Raw genomic sequence first — 20,264 nt, 5'->3', positions numbered from 1 at the left:
CACTCCACTCCACCCCACCCCCTTCTTAAAGGCATGCAAGCTATTAGGCTCAGTGGTCATTCCCAGATTGCGAAAGAGTAACCTCAGGTTACTCATGGTCACGTTCACACTGACCATGACCTGTTGGCTATGTGGCCCAGTGCCAGCTCTCCCGATGCAGTCTGAGTCTCACAGCACATCCAGCCCTCCCTCCGTGCCAACCAAGTCACCCACTAGACCATTTGCCCACATCTCTTGGGAGTCATACGGCATGGAAGCAGGTCCTTCGGCCAAACGTTCACACACAAGTAAACATGTCCCATCTACACTAGTCCCGCCTGCCTGTGTTTGGCCACATCCCTTGGCAACCTTTCCTATCCATGTGCCTGTCCAAGGGTCTTTCAAATGTAGTTATACCTGCCTCAACTATCTCCTCTGGCAGCTCAGTTCACATATCCACATCTGTGAAAACAATGGCGCTCACATCTCCTTTAAATCTTTCCCCACCCACCTTAAGCCTGTGCCCTCTTTTAGACGACTTTATCCCTGATAAAAGACTATGACCAGTCATCCTATCAATTCCTCTCGTGATTTTTTCCAACCTCTACAAGATCGTCCCTCATCCTCCTTCGCTCCAGGCTGTCCTTATAACCCAAGCCAAGCCACAATCCCGGTAAAACCATGTGAATCTTTGCTAGATGACCAACACTGCACACAGTACTCCAATTGTACATACTGATGAAGTGTCAGTTTACTCTCACTGCCTCAGTCATGTGACCTTACCTGCCACTGCAAAGTGTCGTAGATTTTGGCTTCAAGAGTTTGGCCAGACTCAGCAAGTTCCACAGCTGCAGAACAAACACAAGGCACAAATAATTCATGGGTTACAGGTGTTCTGCGAGTCTCATTCCAATTCACGCCCCACGAGTCACATATCCTGGTAGCACAGCCCCAGGGGGCCCTGTCAGTAGACCATGTCCCTGAGCAACTCGACCCTGTTCCTCAACAGAGTTACGCAGCACTGAAACACACCCTTCGGCCCACCATGTCTGTGTTGTCCATTGATACCGATCTATTCTAAACCCATTTCGAAGGATCTGGACATAGCCCTCCATGTCTGGGCATTTCCAGTGCTTACCTAAATACTTGTTAAATGTTGTGAGTACACTTTCGCCAATGCTCCCAACCAATGCGTACCACATTTCATCCACCCTCTGGGTCAAATATTCTCAAGTTCCCTCTAAATCACTCCCTTGCAACCCTTGCCCTCTGTGCAAAGACTCCTCTGTGAAAAGGAATCTTCTCACTATCACACGTCATGTTACAGCTTTATGGTATTTTTGTTGGCTGCATTTGGACTATTGCGTGCAGTTCTGGTAGCCGCATTACAGGAATAATATGGAAGCTTTGGAAAGGGTGTAGAAGAGATTTACCAGAATGCTGCATGGATTAGGGAGTAGTAGCTATCAGGAAAGGTTGGATAAACTTGTATTATTTTCTCAGGAGCATTGAAGGTTGGAAGTGCAGGCATTAAAGGGCTGAAAGCCTGCTCCTGTTTTCTTATGGTCACCTCCTTAACCAGACTCACAGCCTCTACTTTCCTCCGCCACCCAGCCTACCAACCCCCACCCCCCAGAATCCTCCACCTCTGCCTTCCCACCCTTCGAACCGTAACCTTATCCCTCACCCCCCCCAAACTTACTCACCCCCATCCCTACCACCACCACCCGTCCAACCTTACCACCCTCCCCTCAGCCCACAGTACCTCTGCTCTTCAATTTTGCTGCCAGAGGCAAGAAGTATTTGTTGAAGAAGGCGAGCTGAGTGTGCTTGACGTGGTCTCGGATCACGGGGATGAGCCAGCTCCGTGGGAAGTCCAAGTTCTCCCTGGAAGAAAGGACGTTCCTGTGAGAGTGAAGGGCAAGGCTGTCGGGAGGAGGGAACCCTGGCTGTCAAGGGATATGGAACCACTGTTAAGGACAAGGGGGCATGTGCCAGGAATAGGCAGCTGTGGTCATACCAATCGCTTGAAGAGTATGTGATGGAGTACAGTTAGGCAGGAAATCAAGAGGCCAAAAATACACGAGGTAGCTTTGACAGATGAGGTAAAGGGGAATCCCAAGAGATTCTACATATATTGTGAAAAAGAGGAATCATGGAAAGAATAGGTCCCCTTAAGCATCAATGTGCTCATCTATGTGTTGAGCTATAGGAGATAGGTGTCATTTTATATGAAGATTTCTCGTGAACTTATTATGAAGGAGATCATGGAAGTTAAGCAATTTGGGGGAATAAATAGTGATATCTTGGAACATAACCACGTTACAAACGAGGAGGCTTGGTGTTAACGTGCGTAAAGTTGGAGAAACCCCTGGGTCCTAACTAGATGTATTCCGGTCTCTACTGGGTTTATTGTTGTTTATCTATGTTAACGATATATAGATGTTTACTCTTCATCTCAAAAGGCCCAATTAGATTGGGTAACGGTACAAAGTGTAGCCTAACCCTCCTCTCTCCTTACATATTACACTTTTATTCAGGCACAGAGTTTCTATGTTCTCCCCGAGACCTGCGTGGGTTTTTACCTGGATCTCCGGTTTCCTCCCACACTCCAAAGACGTACATGTTTGTAGGTTAATTGGCTTGGTGAAAATAGTAAATTGTCCCTAGTGTGTAGGATAGTGTTAGTGTGTGGGGATCACTGGTCGGTGTGGACTCGATGGGGCAAAGGGCCTGTTTCCGCGTTGTATCTCTAAACTAAACACTCTTATTGCGGCATCTTTAATTTAAAAAATCTACATTTTCCTGACAAATGTCAGGTTAACTACTCTACAATTCCCACCGTTCTCTCTCTGCTTTCATAAATGGGCACATTACACGTGCTATCTCCAGTTTGATGGAACTGTTCATGAACTCAGGGAATTTGGGAAGATCTGTTTTCTCCACACATCCATGGCATGGTCCTTTATTTGTCACATGTACCAAGGTACAGTGAAATTCATTTTTGTATACAGTTCAGTACAAGAAACACTACACATAAGCACTTAGATACATCGCTAATGCCTGTGATTTCCTGCAGTTACCTCTTTGGAACGCTGGGTGGCAGGTTCCCAGTTCAAGGATACCGTTTAATCTAATGTATGTATTCTGTACTTGTTAGCTTCTTTAGAGTTCTTTCTATTTTACTCTAAATATTGGTTTATTGCCAGTAGCAATTACTGGACAGTTGCGACTGCTTCACCAGGCTTACGGACCCACATCATCAGCCTCACCTAGAGAGGCCACTCTATTTACGCTGTGTTTAATCTCAATGGCATCTGCCCAGTTTACAGGATTTCTTAAATCCACTCTGTTTAACTGCTGACAAAACCTCCAAGCCAGTTTTCTGCTGTACCTTGGCTCATGGAATCTATCATTTATATTCCAGAGTCCAACTTCCACCACTATCTCCTACTATGGCCACATGCATTACTGATAGCAATATAGGGAGTTCTGCTACAATGCAATAGTTGCATTCCTGAGATACCTTGTGCTTAGTTTATTTAAGTTTAGAGATACAGCATGGACAGAGAACTTTCGGCCCTCCGAGTCCGCGCCGACCAGCGATCCTCACATTAGCGCTATCTACACATATTAGGGACAATTTACAATTATACCAAGCCAATTAACCTACACATCTGTATGTCTTGCAGTGTGGGAGGATACCAGAGATCCCGGAGAAAACCTACATAGATCAGAGAACGTGCAAACTCCATACAGACAGCACCCGTAGTCAGGATTGAACCTGGGTCTCCTGGCACTGCAAGGCAGCAACTCTAGAGCTGCGCCACCGTGTTATAGACAGTCGCATTACGAAAACAGAACAGAGTAAATGCTCCTCAATTTCATCAGCTCCCCAAGACCACCCCCCACCCTGTGTTTTCAAGAGACAACGGTGTCTGATTACTGCAGGGAAACACGCTTTGTACCGTTACCCAATGTGTTACATAGACAGGTGATGAGGACACTTTGTGAGGATTACCAGTGTAAAGGACAGTCACTGATCCGGAAAGCATTGTTGGTGAATTAAGGGGGAACATTGTGACCCTGATAGCAGGGCACGGTTGGATAACTGGGGAGGGAGATCAGCTGCAGGTTTATTCAAAGACGTGCCCCATGCATGCCCCAGACTGCCACACTCACTCTGTGCCATCAATCTGCAGAGGAATAGCCCGTAAAACAGTCTCAGCTCCCATCTTCTCCACCGCCATGCCCACGGCACGCTCCAGTTCCAAGACATTGGGGAAATGTGGAGTTGTTCGTAGATCACAGAGGGTCTGCAGACACTGAGAGCAGGAACACGAGTCAGCACAGCTGGATCCACTGCCACAGCTGGATTCCCCCACACCACAATCTACTGTGACCAGGTAATATACCCTCCCACGTACCGGACCCCGTTTCCTACTCTCCCTTCTGAATCCCCAGGTTCCCAGTTCCCTCAACCCCCTTCCACTGAATTGCACGAAGTGTTGAAGTAACATCAATAGGCCAAAAAACGCACACATCTGTCACCGCCAAGGTTCTGAGTGTCCCCGGTGTATCACTGCACGCAGAACTCCCCACTCCGCATCGCCAGAGAATACCAGATTCCCTGCACCTCCCCCTCCCCAAATCCCCACCACGGTCAACACTCCCCCAGGACCCACCCTCCCCAAACCCCTGCCCCCCCACCCCAAAAACACCCTCCCCAGAATCACTCTCCCACCCATTCTCCCTACCCCAAACCCCCACCCACCTCAAACCCCACACCTCCGCAGAATCACTCTCCCTCCCACCCACCCCATACCATACCCACCCCGGCCCTCTCCCACCCCAAAATCCCACAGGGCCCACCCAACCCCCATCCCAGGCCAAGCCTCCCCCCACCTCTGGTCCACGCTTCCTTCACTGGGCCCAGCACCCTGGAGCAGCCCTGCACCATATTCCTCCCCAGGCCCCCCCCACCCCCCCACCTCAGGGCCTTGCTTTCGACTCCCCAACCGGCCTCAGTCATTTGCACCCAGGACACACTCCCACCTGCGTCATTGCTGGTGAAGCCTGAGAGCCGATCACCTCAAAGAAGGTCGTGAGAACGTCTAGAACACTGGCCCAGGACGCGTAGAAGCGATAGGCCAGGGCCTCCTCCACAACCCTGCAACACATCACAACTGTATAGCGGGCAATCTGGGCCACCCTCCTCCACTCCCAACCCCCACCACCCACTGCCCAGTCCCCACCCTCCTCACCACTTATATGCCCACTCCCCATACCTCCACCCCACTTCCACCCCTCCTCCCTCCATCTCCGCACCTTTTCACACATTCCCCACGCCTCCTCCACAGCCCAGCAACACACCACTTCCAAATGTGGGGAGAACATCAGTACACTGAACAATCTGAGACAACCACACTCTCTCTTCCCCCCCCCCCCCCCCCCCCCCCCCACCTCCAGCCCCCTATCACTCCCCAACCCCCCTTCCCATCCACTATTACCCATCTTGAACTCTAGACCCTGTTTCCACAACACCACAACCTGGCCGATTGCCAGGTTAACTCACCCCACTGGGCGCTCAGACTTACACACACGCAGTCCAAACCTGTCCTTGACTTTCTCACAATTTGCCGTCCACTCCCACGATTCTTCCTCCACTACCCTCCATTACGCCGCACCCTCTTTTCTAAAGCTAACACCCTCTGCCAAATCCGTGGCACACAACCCCAAACAGACATCTCACCTGAACATCTTGCAGACGTGGGAGGCGGGACCCGAGGGCGAGGACGAAGCAAAGTCTCCGATGTCAGTGGTGAACGGAGCCACGCATTCCTGAAGCAGCACCTGCAGCTCGTGAACAGTTATACCATGAGGCGTCCGTGAACAGTCACACCACCAGCGGCTGGTGAACACCCACACCCGCGGGCCGCCTGTGAACAGTCACACCGTGAGCGGCCATGAACACCCACACCATCAGCGGCCCGTGACAGTCACACCGTGGCCGCTCATGAACATTCACACCGTGGGCGTTTGTGAACATTCACACCGAGGGAGTTCGTGAACATTCACACCGTGGGCTGTTCGTGAACTCTCACACCATCAGATGTTCGTGAACACTCACACCTCCCCAACACCCGCAGCAGGGTTCCATGCAGAAAGACCTGAGCACCCGGCAATACCATCAGACCAAGGCCAGCAATGATCACCTCCAGCAGCAGCTGACCTTCCCTTCACCCTCAATGACATTACCATTAGCCCCACCATCAACTCATCCAGGTCACCAATGACCTGACATTTAACTACAACAGCCACCAATGTGCAACTGCAAGAACAGCAACTCAATATCCTGCAACACTTTCAATAGTTCAAGGCACAACCCAGGACTATAGTGAGACCCCTGTGCTGGCTGGGAGTCAGACCTTGTCTGAGGGAACAAGGCTGAGAGTCGATCACTGAAGGACTTGCTCAGGCCAGTGTTCCAGATGCACCCTGAGCAGGAGCGGAGTGGAGTGGAGCTGCCGCCGATGACCACACTGGTCCGACCCCAGGTGGAAAGAACAGGGACGGAACTATCTGATCTTGGCCTTCAATGAGAATCACATACCAAGTCCCTTGCTACCAACATCCAGAGATAATCACTGACCAGGGACTCAAACTAGCCACATGAACACTTCAATGGTAAGGGTTGAGCAGGAAGGAACTGCAGATGTTGGTTTACACCAAGGATAGACACAAAATGCTGGAGTAACTCAGCGGGACAGGCAGCATCTCTGGAGAGAAGAAATGGGTGACGTTTCAGGTCGAGACCCTCAAGGGTTGTGTAAAACCAGTGATGCAACCAATTACTTTCCACCACCACAGGTGTAAGGTGGAGGGTGTTACGTCACTCCCCAAAGTCTGCACCAGCCCAGCTACAGAGGAAGGCAAGCAGCATGATTACTGCATCGAAGCATGCAGTCAATGTGACTCTTTTTGCAAATCCACACTCTGCAAAGAGGTGGGCAACCGTCTCCTCTCCATAGCAGCCGTCCCGAGGGCAGCGTGCGCTGGTAGTGAGGTTCCGACGGTTCAGGAAGGATCTAACTGGGAGGGCTCCCCTCACTGCCAGCCAAGCCAGGTCTTGGTGCTTGTTGGTCAGTTCTGGCGATGAGGCATTTTGCCAGACAAGCTGGGCAGTCTGCTCTGGGAACCACGCCACCGGATCCATCGAGTCCTTTCCCTGCAGTGCCTGCAGGACATTCCGTGCTGACCACTGCCCGATCCTTGGATCCGAGCAGAAGACGGCGACATCGTCCATGTACAGGGAGAGTGTGGATTTGCAAAAAGAGTCTGGAGAAGTATGCAAGGGTCCCTGGAACGATTTATCCCGAACAGCTCCGTCACAGAAGACTCTGTGATTTACGGACTGTTCCCAGGGACACATTCAGAGGCTGACATCGAGTGCTGCTGGAGGGTCATCAACTCGGTGAAAGACGCTCTTTGGTCTGCCCGAGCGTTGCTCACCACCCAGCAGAGCGAGATGTCCGTCAGGGAATGTTGCCGACTGGCCCACTGCAGGAGTACGTGCTAAGGGACTCGCTGAAGCTTGGTGCAGCCAACGCCAAGGCTCGGTGGGGGAGGGCCACAGTCTAGGGTCCTTCCGCTGCTGGACATGGGGGGCACGGTATGGTGGAGACGCCCCTCAAATTAAATTAAGGGAAGGTATCCCACGCCAGGGGGCCACATGAGTGGCACGGGTGGGGAACATTTTTGTGGAATTTAAAAGACTTATAAACGGTATTGAACAATCTGTATAGCCGACGAAAATGTCAGATGGAATTTTCGCACTGTGTACACATTGTATATCTTTATTACTTGGACAGGGGCCACAGAGTGGCACGGGTGGGGGACAGTTTGGTGGAATTTGACAAATGTAAAAAAATTGTGCTGAAAAAATTTGTAGTCTCCGAAAATGACGGATGAATTTTGTTTGTTCGAATGGTTCATGAATTGTATATATTTATCAATTGAATAAAGTCTATTTTGAAATTTTAAAAAAAATGTTTAAAAAAATGCAGTCAATGTGACTGCCACTGTATCAATACCCCAAAGATTCATCTCCTTCATAACCCAACACACCATGGTTGTCTGTGCCACTAATGCATTACCCTCCCAGACTACTCACACAGAGGGTGCTGGGTGCATGGTGCAAGATGTTCCCTGAGGACTGGTACAGCTAGGCACAGTAACCATGTCAAAAGAACATGTACATGGACAGGAACATTTCAGAGGAATATAGTACAGGCACACATGCATGTACACACACACACGTACATGTGCGCACACACGTGCAGACATTCACACACACGCAAAATAAACCATAATTTCAAATCCAGTCGCTATTCCAAGAACAAGCTGGGGTGGGAGGGCAATTCCTCCTGAATCGACCGGATGCCCCTTTCTCTGAAAGCACATTCACACCTCCCCTCCTTCCATCCATTCAGCGCCACCTCTTACACACCAATACTGAGGGTCAGTCCCACTGCCGAACCACTCACCTTCATGGTGGCGGCTGCCACAGACAGCAGCTGGGTGTGGGGCGAGAGCAGGCAGCTGATGGCCGTGGAGAAGATACGAGGAAGGTGGGCCAGGCACAGTGACCCCTGCAACCTGGGGACAGAGCAGTCGGGTTGTGTCAAAGCACCGGCACACCGCCCTCCTGCCGGCACACCGCATCCCACCCGCCCCGTCCCACCGGCACCCTCCCCTTCCCTCTGGCACGCCCCTTCCCACCGGACCCCCCTCCCCCTGACGCACCACACTCCTCCTCCCACCGTCACCCTCCCCTTCCCACCGGCACCCCCCCCCACCAGAAAACCACACACCCACTCCCTCCGCCTTGCACCTTCCACCGACACACAGCTCTCCCACCCTCCAACTCCCACTGCCTGAAGTACACTTTGCTCCCAACACCCAACTTTACTCAGCTGCACGCACCCTGAACATAACCCCACCCCACAAAATACCACCACCTTCACCAAAATATCCCACCCCAAAATACCCCTATCCTGAAAATATCTGCCGTGATTATTTTAACCACCACTCTCAAAATATCCACATCCCACAAATAACCCCTGGCCCGAACATAATCCCCACCCACCCCCCCAAGATAATCCCCACCCTCACCCCCAAAATAATCCCCCAGCGTTCATCTCCAAACTAATACCCGCCCCCCCCCCCCCCCAGGATTCCTACACGCATGTTCCATGCCGGTGACTGGGTGCGTATATTAGAAAAATAGGAAAATAGCAGTAGGCCCTTCGGCCCAGCACCGCCGTTCGATATGATCATGGCTGATCATCTAAAATCAGTGCCTCGTTCCTGCTTTTTCCCCATAATCCTAGATTCCGTTAGCCCTAAGAGCTAAATCTAGCTCCCTCTTGAAAACATCCAGTGAATTGGCCACTGCCTTCTGCGGCAGAGAATTCCACAGATTCACAACTCTCTGGGTGAAAAGGGGTTTCCTCATCTCAGTCCTAAATGGCCTACCCCTTATTCTTAAACTGTGACCCTTGGTTCTGGACTCCCCCCAACATCGGGAATATTTTTCCTGCATCTAGCCTGTTCAATCCCTTAATATTTTTATATGTTTCTATAAGATCCCGTCTCATCCTAAATTGTAGTGAATACAACCCCAGTTAACCCATTCATTCATCATATGTCAGTCCCGCCATCCCGGGAATTAACCTGGTGAACCTATGCTGCACTTCCTCAATGGCTATAATGTCCTTCCTCAATTTAGGAGACCACAATTGCACACAATACTCTAGGTGTTGTCTCACCGGGGCCCTGTACAACTGCAGTAGGACCTCCTTGCTCCGCAACTCAAATCCTCTCGTAATGAAGGCCAACATGCCACTAGCTTTCTTCACAGCCTGCTGTACCTGCATGCTTACTTTCAGTGACTGATGTACAAGCACACCCAGGTCTCATAATACCTCCCCTTTTCCTAATCTGACACCATTCAGATAATAATCTGCCTTCCTGATTTTGCCACCAAAGTGGATTACCTTACATTTATCCACATTAAACTGCATCTGCCAACTCAGCCAACCTATCAAAGTCACCCTGCAGCCGCATAGCATCCTCCTCACAGCCCACACTGCCTCCCAGCTTTGCGTCATCTGCAAACTTTGAGAAGTTACATTTAATTCCCTCGTCTAAATTGTTAATATATATTGTAAATAACTGGGGTCCCAGCACTGAGCCTTGCGGCACCCCACTAGCCACTGCCTGCCATCCTGAAAAGGACCCGTTAATTCCCACTCTTTGCTTCCTGTCTGCCAACCAGTTCTCTATCCATGTCAATACCATGTACTCTAATTTTGCACACTAATCTCTTGTGTGGGACCTTGTCAAAGGCTTTTTGAAAGTCCAGATACACCACATCCACTGGCTCTCCCTTATCCATTCTACTTGTTACATCCTCAAAAAATTCCAGAAGATTAGTCAAGCATCATTTTGCTTTTTACCGTGACAGGTTGCAGTGAGCTTTCTCCATGACGGTGAGCCAGGCCAGCAAGGGCTGCAGGTCATTGACACTCGGCAGGTAATCGTACAAAGCCTGTTGGTGAAACACACACCTCAGTAAATGAATGCCCCTCATCACCCCCTTTCATCCCCCACCACCCAGGGTTACACCCCTCCAAACATGCACTGACCCAACCCTAACCCACCCTAATCTCCCACCGAACTAACCCCCCCACCCTAATCCCCTGATGACCTAACCCGTCTCTAAATCCCACCCACCTAACCCCAGCACTCACGGTTATTATCTGTGCGTTCAGCTCTGCTGTCAGGGTAGACGGGCCAGTTTTGGCAGCAAAGAGGCCGTGGAAGGCTTGCATCGAGCAGGCTGTGACCATCTGCAATGGGACAGAGTGAGGCAGCATGAGATCGGACCAGGGCTCGCTTGTGGGTCAGCACCAGTGGAGCCTCGGGCTAATTGTGGTCCTTAGGTTGCAGCGACCACTTTAGCGGCAATCAGCAAGGTCTATACCGGTCCCCGCTCACAGAGGCAGTGCCCAATGACTGTGGCATCAGTCTACACCGACCCCCTGCTCACTGACAGTGCCCAGTCACCTGGTATCAAGGTCAACACCAGCCCCAGCCCCCCACCCCACGCTGATCTTCACAAACTCCACAGTCCCCGGTGACTGAGTGACAATGTCAACACCACCCAGCTGATCCCACCCCTCCGCTCAGTGAGACAGTGCTCAGTGACGGCAGTATCAAGGTCAACACCGACCCCGCTAATCTTCACAGGCTCCACAATGAGACAGTGCCCAATAACTGTAGCATCATAGTCAATAGATATTTTTATGGCAGAGATAGATAGATTCTTCATTATTACGGGTGTCAGGGGTTATGGGGAGAAGGCTGGAGAATGGGTTTAGGAGAGATAGATCAGCGATGATTGAATGGCGTAGTAGACGATGGGCCAAATGGCCTAATTCCTATCACTTATGACTAATAAACACCAGCACCCCCACCTCCCCTCCCCTCAGGGACTGGAGAACCTGTGGCTGTTTGCTTTGGAGCCGTGAAGGTTGAAAATTTAGGCGCTAAATATCTTGCCGGCTTTAGATGGGGTCAGTAGACAGTTGAGGGTCAGGAACAGGCAAAAGATTGCCTAAATAAACTAAAAGACAAAATATCCAGGGATGAAAAGGAAATCTGAACATGGTCAGAGGCTGTTCTCCTTGGAACAGCAAAGGTAAGGGAGTTATACTTCATGTTCTCAGAGCAGAATTAGGCCATTCAGCCCATCAAGTTTACTCCGCCATTCAATCATGGCTATCTTTCCCTCTCAAACCTATTCTCCTGCCTTCCCATACTAATCTCCTGACACCCGTACTAATCAAGAATCCGTCGATCTCTGCCTTATTCATTTAGGCTGTGGGCCGAGGAGCTTTATTCTGCAGTTTCGTGACCCAAGTCACCAAACTACATGAAATTTTCACATATTGTGTAAAAAAAATTATATAAATCACCCCTGAAACTCGTTATGAACAAGACTTGCACATTTTAATTAAATTAGAGAAAAACCGGAAAAATTTCGGGTAATTTTTAGTCCAATCAAAGCACGTTTAACATTGAGTTGTCTGCCATTGGCCAATCACGCGCTTTGCTTCAGGCTAGCACACAAAATGGCTAAGGGGGCTTCACTGATGCCTGCTTTACTGGAGATTTCGATTTGTTGTTCTGTGGAATAAATGTCGTGGAAACTTGCAGCAAGGTAATTGTATTTAGTGAGAAAAGCATTAAAAAGGCTGAAGAAAGTGCTGCTAAGTGGATTGAAGTAGAAGAAAGCCTTGAAAGCAAAGTCGCTGATGAGGTGCTGGAACACAAAGATTAAGACAGCCAGGAATCAACTCTAACTGAAAGGTAAGATCTAAAGTCTGAATTTATGAAAATCTATCTGTATGGAGTTTAATTAATTTAATTGCACCCTTTCATAATGTGAACAATCATTCATTCATTCATTCATTCATGAAATTGAGGGCCTAAACTATATGTTTCCATAACACAGTCAATTAAACATTTTCACTAATGCCAGCTTGTTGTACAGTAATAAGTCTTTAACAGCTAATCTCAGAGCTGCCTGCGATAATTTACCGGGAAAAAGTGCTCCGATCGCGGGGCCTAGGTACTCGCGGTAAAGTGAAGCCGCGGTCTCAATTAATAAGCGGCCGATTCGCGAATGCGGATAATCTCCGCGGGCGGGCGGGCTGGGTGGGGGGGAGGCTGTACATAGTGCCGTCTGTAGCGGCCGTTTTCAGACCCTGACAACGGGAGAAAAACTGAGGGATATCGATCGCTATTTATAGGCTTCCATTGCAGTGAGAAATGGTCAGAAATGGTTGATTTTTCTGTAGAACTGAATTGGTGATAATGTGAACTTGAACTAGTTTTTCTATATAAACAGTGTTATTCTCATTAACATTAACAAGAGGTTTAAATGTTATGAATTAAAGTCCATGCAGACTTAATGACTATGAGATTTTTTGTTTCTGTAGCCTCTAATGAAACTTGAAATAACTTATCAATTGTAGTAAATTACAGTGTAAGTCTCATTGACATTAAATAGAGGTTGACACTTTATGAATTGAAGTCCATGCAGACTCAGGTACTATGAGATGTTTCTTTCTCTAGCTATTCTGCACCCTCTGCTCCTGCACTTGAACTTGAAGTCTTATCTATGGCTGTAAATTACAGTGTCAGTCTCATTGACATTAAGAAGAGATTGACATTTAATGAATCGAAGTCCATGCAGACCTAAGTAATATGAGATTTTTTTTTCCTGCAGCTTCTGCCCCTCCACTCTTCAGAGCCTGTCCACACAAAAGTGTTTTGTGTGGACATTCACTGTGCTTTAATGAACACTAATTTGATAATTTGCAGACTTGCCATCCCATCTACCTGGACATGCATACAAGTTTAATTTCCTCATTGATATGTCGATATTGTCTTACATAATATAAAACATGGAAAGATGTAAAATACACCCTGACACATATTATCTTCTATTATTAGGAGGCAGAAGTGTATCCCGGGTTATCATGCAGAGTGCTTCTGCAACATAACAACAATAAATCGAGCGGTAGCAAAGTCTAGAAGGAAGAAAGGTAATGATATGACTTAAACAACAAATCTTTTTACTTATGGTCATATGATGTTACTTTGAAAAATGAAAAGATATATTTGAGGTGTTGATTTATTTTACTTTTCATTCCTTTTCTGTTTTCTCTTTCCTCTTTCAATTGAGTTCAAGACGCTGAAAAGCCTGAAGCAGGTGAATCACCTCAAGAGGCAGTTTCTGATGGTGAAGCAGATGAGCCTGCTTCGATCCATGACAAGTCATAGTCAACAAACAGCAACTGTCGAGCACACTGACCGTAGGCATGTCCTACCAGCGCATTGCATCATTTGTAAATGTTCAAAGTACACAAAATAAATAAATTGTGGAAAAAAATGATTATATAAAGTTTTATTTTAATGTGGATCGTTTCACTGTTTATTTGGTCAAATTATTTAAACAATGAGTGAATTACTTATGATAATGGCGTGCCGGTGAATGACTGCGACAATCCACCCACCGATCCACACATACATACATACGCACACTTCCATGCATGCAAACACACACATACATGCACACATAAACCCGCACACACATAAATCCGCACACACACACATCCATTCACACACAGACATACATGTACACATCCAAACATACATGCACACATACATCCATTCACACGTACATACACACAGCCACAGATACATGTTTGAAAGGCACACACAGACACACAAACTAGAGATAAACAATGCAACACTTTCAGGGTTCTTTTAAGTTAAAGGTAATAGCCCTCATTTGCAAAGGCACCATCGGGGGGGGGGGGGCATATAACATAAATATAAGCTCATTGTAGCTTAAAATGAATATTCATCGAGTAAACATCAGAGCATTCGATTCTTGGCCAGGATGTGACATTTACATCAGAAATAAGACAGGTCTCTTACAGGTCTGGCACTGCCCCAGTCCCACTATTGCCGTCACTCCCACTCTCCCCACTTTGGCAGCCAGCGGGGTTCAGTAAATGGGAAAACCTAGAGGATTTGTCCTGACCCTTTAATTGGGCAGGTTCATGAGCCCTTAAAACCTGGGACATCTGCTGCAGTCTCATTTAATTTCCTATTAAAGCGACTGGAACATGCCTGCCTGGCACTGCCCGTCCCACTATAGCCGTTACCCTCACTCTCCCTACTTTGGCAGTCAGCGGGGTTCAGTAAAGGAAGGAACCCACAAGAACTGCCCTAACCCATTAATTAGGCTGGTTCAGGAGCAGGACCTCTGCGACAGTGTTATTAAAAAAACACACTCAAAATTATATTCATCATATTATTTTTATATAATATAATTATACTTAATTATATATGATTACATTCATATTTACAGGTTACATATATATATATATATATATTGGAATAATAATATATGGTTTAAATGGACTGCAACACGGGAATAGGCTGCCCATGGTGTAATATGGGCATTGGCCACTAGATGGCGCTCCCCCCCCCCCCCCCCCCCCCCCCCGATCTCATTTTCTAATTAGTTTAATTAATTAATGTGCAACTTTCGGCAATGACGAGTTATGACTTCCTTCTCAATAATATTTCATCCAAATCTGTGGAAAATTTCATGTAGTTTGGTGACTTGGGTCACGAAATCCTATTTCTAGACACATTTTTGATGCTTGGCCCACAGCTTAATTATACAGGTGCTTTAATAATGGCGGGATTAATTGAAATAACTAAAGACCAAGTTGTCTCAGTGATGGAAGGATGGTTTAGTAGTGATTCCCAACCTGGGGCCATGGCAAATTTCAGGGGGACCACAGAAAAATTTGGGGATTTAGGGGGCCACAGGTTCAATGAAGGGGGACACTTTTTTTCCGCTAATAATGTCAGGGGGGGGGGGGGGGGCATAGAAAAATTAAAGAGCCCAAGGGGGCTATTAACTAAAAAAGGTTGGGAATCACTGGTTTAGTAGACAGGGTACACTGATATGGCAGTGGAAGGAGATGCAACTGTGGCTTGCAAAACAGAACTGGAGAAACAGCTGGAGGAAAGAGACGGCAGGAGGTGGAGAACGATGGAACGGAGTAACAAGTCGGAGGTGTGAACAAGGAGCAGACTCATTGCACAGGAAGCACCCCCTCTCCCCTGCGGAGTGTGGGCCTGACGCGGGGAGTTAGAGTGTTGAACGTTGCACCTTACCACATTGCCCAGAGTCATGACCCTCAGCAGAGTCTCACAGCACGACTTCACAGCTCTGGCGGAGAAACACGGGAGCACTTCCTTCAGCAACCCCAACAGGTGCAGCATGGTGGCACCCTCCGTGTTGCCTGCAGGAACACACATTAACAGCAGTTGAGAACCCATGGTCCGGGCACCCTGTACTGGGCAACCATGATTCTGGAACCATTTGCACAGTACAGAGAAAGTCCAAAATGCATGCCAACTGCAATACCTGTCCACTCTAATCCTATTTGCCTTCAGGTCCCTTTCCTATCCAAATGCCATTTAAATGTAATTGTATCAGCCTCCACCTCCGGCAGCTTGTTCAACATAAACACCATCATTCTAGTGAAATATTTGCTCCTCAGGTCCCTATTAAATGTTCCCCCTACATCCTCAATCTGTCCTCCATGTAGAACAGCACAGCGCAGCAAAAGGCTCTTCATCCCACGAGGACTATGCTGAACATGATGCCAAATTAAATTAGTCCCTTCTCCCTGCAAATGACCCATATCCCTCCATGCCCTGCATATCAATGGACCTACCTAAAAGCCTTTTAAACACAATTTTTATATCTATCTCCACCACCACCACTCCAGGCACCCACCACACTAAATCCAAGTTTGGCCAATCTCTTCTTATAGGTAATACCTTGTAATCCAGGCAGTGTCCTGGTAAACCTCTTCAGCATACTCTCCACATCATGCTGAAGTAGGGCGACCAGAACTGCACGCAACACTCCGAATGCAGCCTAACCAAAATCCTATAGAGCTGCAACATGACTTCCTGACTAGTACACTGAATGGCCTGTCTGTTGCCTCACACCATAGGCCTTGTTTATAAACATTCATAATCCAAGATGGCGTCGCGTGCACAACGCGAAGCTCTGCGTCTCCGTAGTTTTTGCAATTTAGTTTTTATTCTGTTAATAATTACCTTAGTTTTCGCCCGGAGCACTCGAGCGAAGACTCTGTACAGCCGTCAGGAGCTACTGGAGCTCAGCCGTCTCTGCACAACGAGCCCAAGAAGCGGCTTCCAACTGCCGCCGGAGATCGCCAGGACACCGTGGTCTAGCGGGCCAGCTCCCCCGACTGGAAGTGCCCGGAGGCGGCGCAGGGACCGCAAACAAAGACGTGGGAAGCGGGGAGGCTATCGAACTAGGCTGAAATCAAACCCGCACCAGCCAGCTCTGCCCAGCATTTTCCTCGCGAATGTCCGGTCCCTGGTGAGTAAAATCGATGAACTAAGGCTGCGGATCACCACACAGACGGATCGCCGACTGCAACGCCATGGTCTTCACCGAAACATGGCTCAACGGTAACATCCCGGACAACGCCATCGAGCTGGAGGGGCGCACTGTCTTCAGGGCCGACAGAACAGCGGAGGACTCCGGTAAGACCAAGGGCGGCGGACTGTGCATTTATGTGAATAACACATGGTGTACGGACGTTGTTAGGATTGGTAGTCACTGCTCTGCTGACCTGAAATACCTGATGTTAAAGTGCAGGCCCTTCTATCTGCCCAGAGAATTCACATCGACTGTTATCACTGCAGTCTATGTACCCCCGGACGCTAATGCCAGGCTAGCAATGGAAGAGCTGCAAGCTGTTGTCAGCAAACAACTAACTGCACACCCAGAGGGGGCATTTATTGTTGCGGGTGATTTCAACCACTCCAACCTTAAAACTGTAATCCCCAGGTTCCATCAGCATGTTTCCTGCCCAACCAGGGGAAACAATATTCTGGACTTAGTATATACTAACATTACTGAAGCCTACAAAGCCCTCCCCCTCCCCCAGCTTGGTCAGTCTGACCACCTCTCTCTGTTCCTGCTCCCCAAATACACACCTCTGATCAGACGTGTGAAACCTACCGTGAGGACAGTGAAGGTTTGGCCTGAGGGGGCTGTCTCTGTTTTACAGGAGCAGTTTCAGCAAACAGACTGGAGTCTGTTTGCTACCCAGTCCACCTTTAACTCCCAAGTGGACATCAACTCATACACCTCAACAGTCTTGGACTATATAAAATTCTGCACTGATAACGTCACTACCCACAAAGAGATAAAGACCTTCCCTAACCAGAAGCCATGGATGAGCAGGGAGGTCAGACTCCTGCTGAAGGCTCGCGATGCCGCTTTCAGATCTGGCAACGCTGAGGGATACAGCTCATCCAGGGCCAATCTGAAAATTGGAATTAGGAATGCTAAACTCAATCACAAACGGCGGATTGAGGAGCATTTCCAAAACAACTCCGACCCCAGGCGCATGTGGCAAGGAATCAAATCCATTGCCGATTACCAGAAAGTTAACACCCCCCCCCCCCCCAGACAACGCCTCCCTTCCGGACGAGCTAAACCATTTCTATGCTCGCTTTGACCGGGACAACAAAACTCCAGCCACCAAAGTTGCTCCACCCCCGAATGAACAACCCCTCAGTCTCTCCACCTCTGCTGTACAAGATGCACTGAGCAAGGTGAATGAGCACAAAGCTGCCGGCCCCGATGGCATCCCCGGGCGGGTGCTCAGGGCATGTGCTGGACAACTATCCCTAGTCTTCACTGACATTTTCAATCTGTCACTGGCCCAGGGTGTTGTCCCCACTTGCCTCAAGACATCAACCATCGTGCCAGTGCCAAACAATCAGCTACAGGGAGTCTCAACGATTTCCGCCCAGTGGCACTCACCCCTGTCATTGCAAAGTGCTTTGAGCGGCTGATCTTGGCTCACCTCAAAGCAAGCCTCCCCCCCACACTGGACCCCCATCAGTTTGCCTACCGGACCAACAGGTCTACAGAGGACGCCATATCGGCAGCCCTACACTCTGCCCTGACCCACCTGGACAGCAATAACACCTACATCAGGATGCTGTTCATTGATTTCAGCTCTGCCTTTAACACTGTCATCCCCGCCAGCTTGATCACCAAACTCAGCGGACTTGGCATCTCCACCTCCCTCTGCAACTGGACACTGGATTTCCTCACCAACAGACCGCAGTCTGTTAGGGTCAACAACCTCACCTCCTCCACTATAACACTGAACACCGACGTGCCACAGGGCTGTGTGCTCAGCCCTCTCCTCTACTCCCTCTTCACCCATGACTGCATCCCTAAGAATGGAGTCCAACGCCATCATTAAATTTGCCGATGACACCACGGTGGTAGGACTGATCAGTGACAACGACGAGTCTGCCTACAGGGATGAGGTCCAGCACCTGACAACCTGGTGTGCCAACAATAACCTCGTCCTCAACTCCAAGAAGACGAAGGAAATTATTGTCGACTTCAGGAAGATCAGAGGGGGCAGACATACCCCCATCCATATAAACGGGACTGAGGTGGAGCGCGTCTCCAACTACAAATTCCTCGGGGTACACATCTCGGAGGATCTGTCCTGGTCCCTCAACACCTCCAAGCTGATCAAAAAGGCGCAGCAGCGCCTTTACTTCCTGAGGAGGCTCAAGAAAGCTCACCTGTCCCCCCAGATCCTGACCAACTTTTACCGCTGTACCATCGAAAGCATCCTGACCACCTGCTTCACGGTATGGTACAGCAGTTGCACCGTAGCGGACAGGAAGGCACTACAACGGGTGGTGAAAACCACGCAGTACATCATCGGTGCCCCGCTCCCTGCCATGGATGCCCTCCACCGAAAACGGTGTCTGAGACGGGCCGGGAAGATCATTAAAGACCCCTCCCACCCCAACCATGGACTGTTTGCCCTCCTCCCATCAGGGAGGCGGTACAGGAGCCTCAGGTCTCGTACTAGTAGGATGAGGAACAGCTTCTACAATAATACCATCACATTGCTGAACACGGAGTCCCGCCGATAGATTTCTCCAGTCTCTCCGTCCACATTGTTTGATTATTCTGTATTTTAATTTCTATATTGCACTATTACTACAGACTGACGCTAAACTGCATTTCGTTGTACCCATACTTGTACTTGTGCAATGACATTAAAGTTGAATTGAATTGAATTGAATAATATCACCCCTCAGCCTCTACACTCCAGGGGAAAAAGCCAAAGCTATCCTATCAAACACTCCAGACCCAATTACTAACCATGTCAACTACAAACTCATAATCTTATCCGTATCCTTCCAGCTTAATGACACCCTTCCTCTAGCCAAGTGACCAAAACTGCACACAACTCTCAAGTGTGGTCCCGTCAATATCTATACAGCTGTAACATGACATCCTAACTATTATGCTCAATGCCCTGAACAATGAAGGCAAGCGTTCCAAACACCTCCTTCACCATGAAGTCTAGCAGAGCCCTGCCATGCACTGTGCGAACCCTGCTCTAGTTTAACCTACCAAGTGCAACACCTCACACACATCTGAATTAAATTCCACCTGCCATTCTTTCATCCACTTTCCCAGTCCTGCTGTAACCTTTTACATCCTTCCTCACTGCAGCACCAACATTGGTGTC

At 48.7% G+C, this 20,264-nt stretch overlaps 1 protein-coding gene across 1 annotated transcript in view; it reads right to left on the bottom strand.

Moving 5' to 3' along the window:
* The window catches only part of rrp12 (ribosomal RNA processing 12 homolog), a 40,543-nt gene that overhangs the window by 13,581 nt on the left and 6,698 nt on the right, over nt 1-20,264 (bottom strand). Inside the window, exons 8-16 of the mRNA XM_033034238.1 lie at nt 15,811-15,938; nt 10,794-10,892; nt 10,500-10,591; nt 8,526-8,637; nt 5,732-5,832; nt 5,035-5,149; nt 4,162-4,304; nt 1,745-1,866; nt 763-827 (exon numbers count right to left, since the gene is read on the bottom strand). Coding sequence (XP_032890129.1) covers nt 763-827; nt 1,745-1,866; nt 4,162-4,304; nt 5,035-5,149; nt 5,732-5,832; nt 8,526-8,637; nt 10,500-10,591; nt 10,794-10,892; nt 15,811-15,938 — 977 coding nt within the window. The remainder of the gene's footprint in view (nt 1-762; nt 828-1,744; nt 1,867-4,161; nt 4,305-5,034; nt 5,150-5,731; nt 5,833-8,525; nt 8,638-10,499; nt 10,592-10,793; nt 10,893-15,810; nt 15,939-20,264) is intronic.

The sequence above is a fragment of the Amblyraja radiata genome, chromosome 15 (genome assembly GCF_010909765.2).
Source record: "Amblyraja radiata isolate CabotCenter1 chromosome 15, sAmbRad1.1.pri, whole genome shotgun sequence".
Classification (NCBI taxonomy): domain Eukaryota; kingdom Metazoa; phylum Chordata; class Chondrichthyes; order Rajiformes; family Rajidae; genus Amblyraja; species Amblyraja radiata.
Note: the sequence above shows the minus strand (reverse complement) of the source record. Positions and strands in the feature narration are given on the sequence as shown.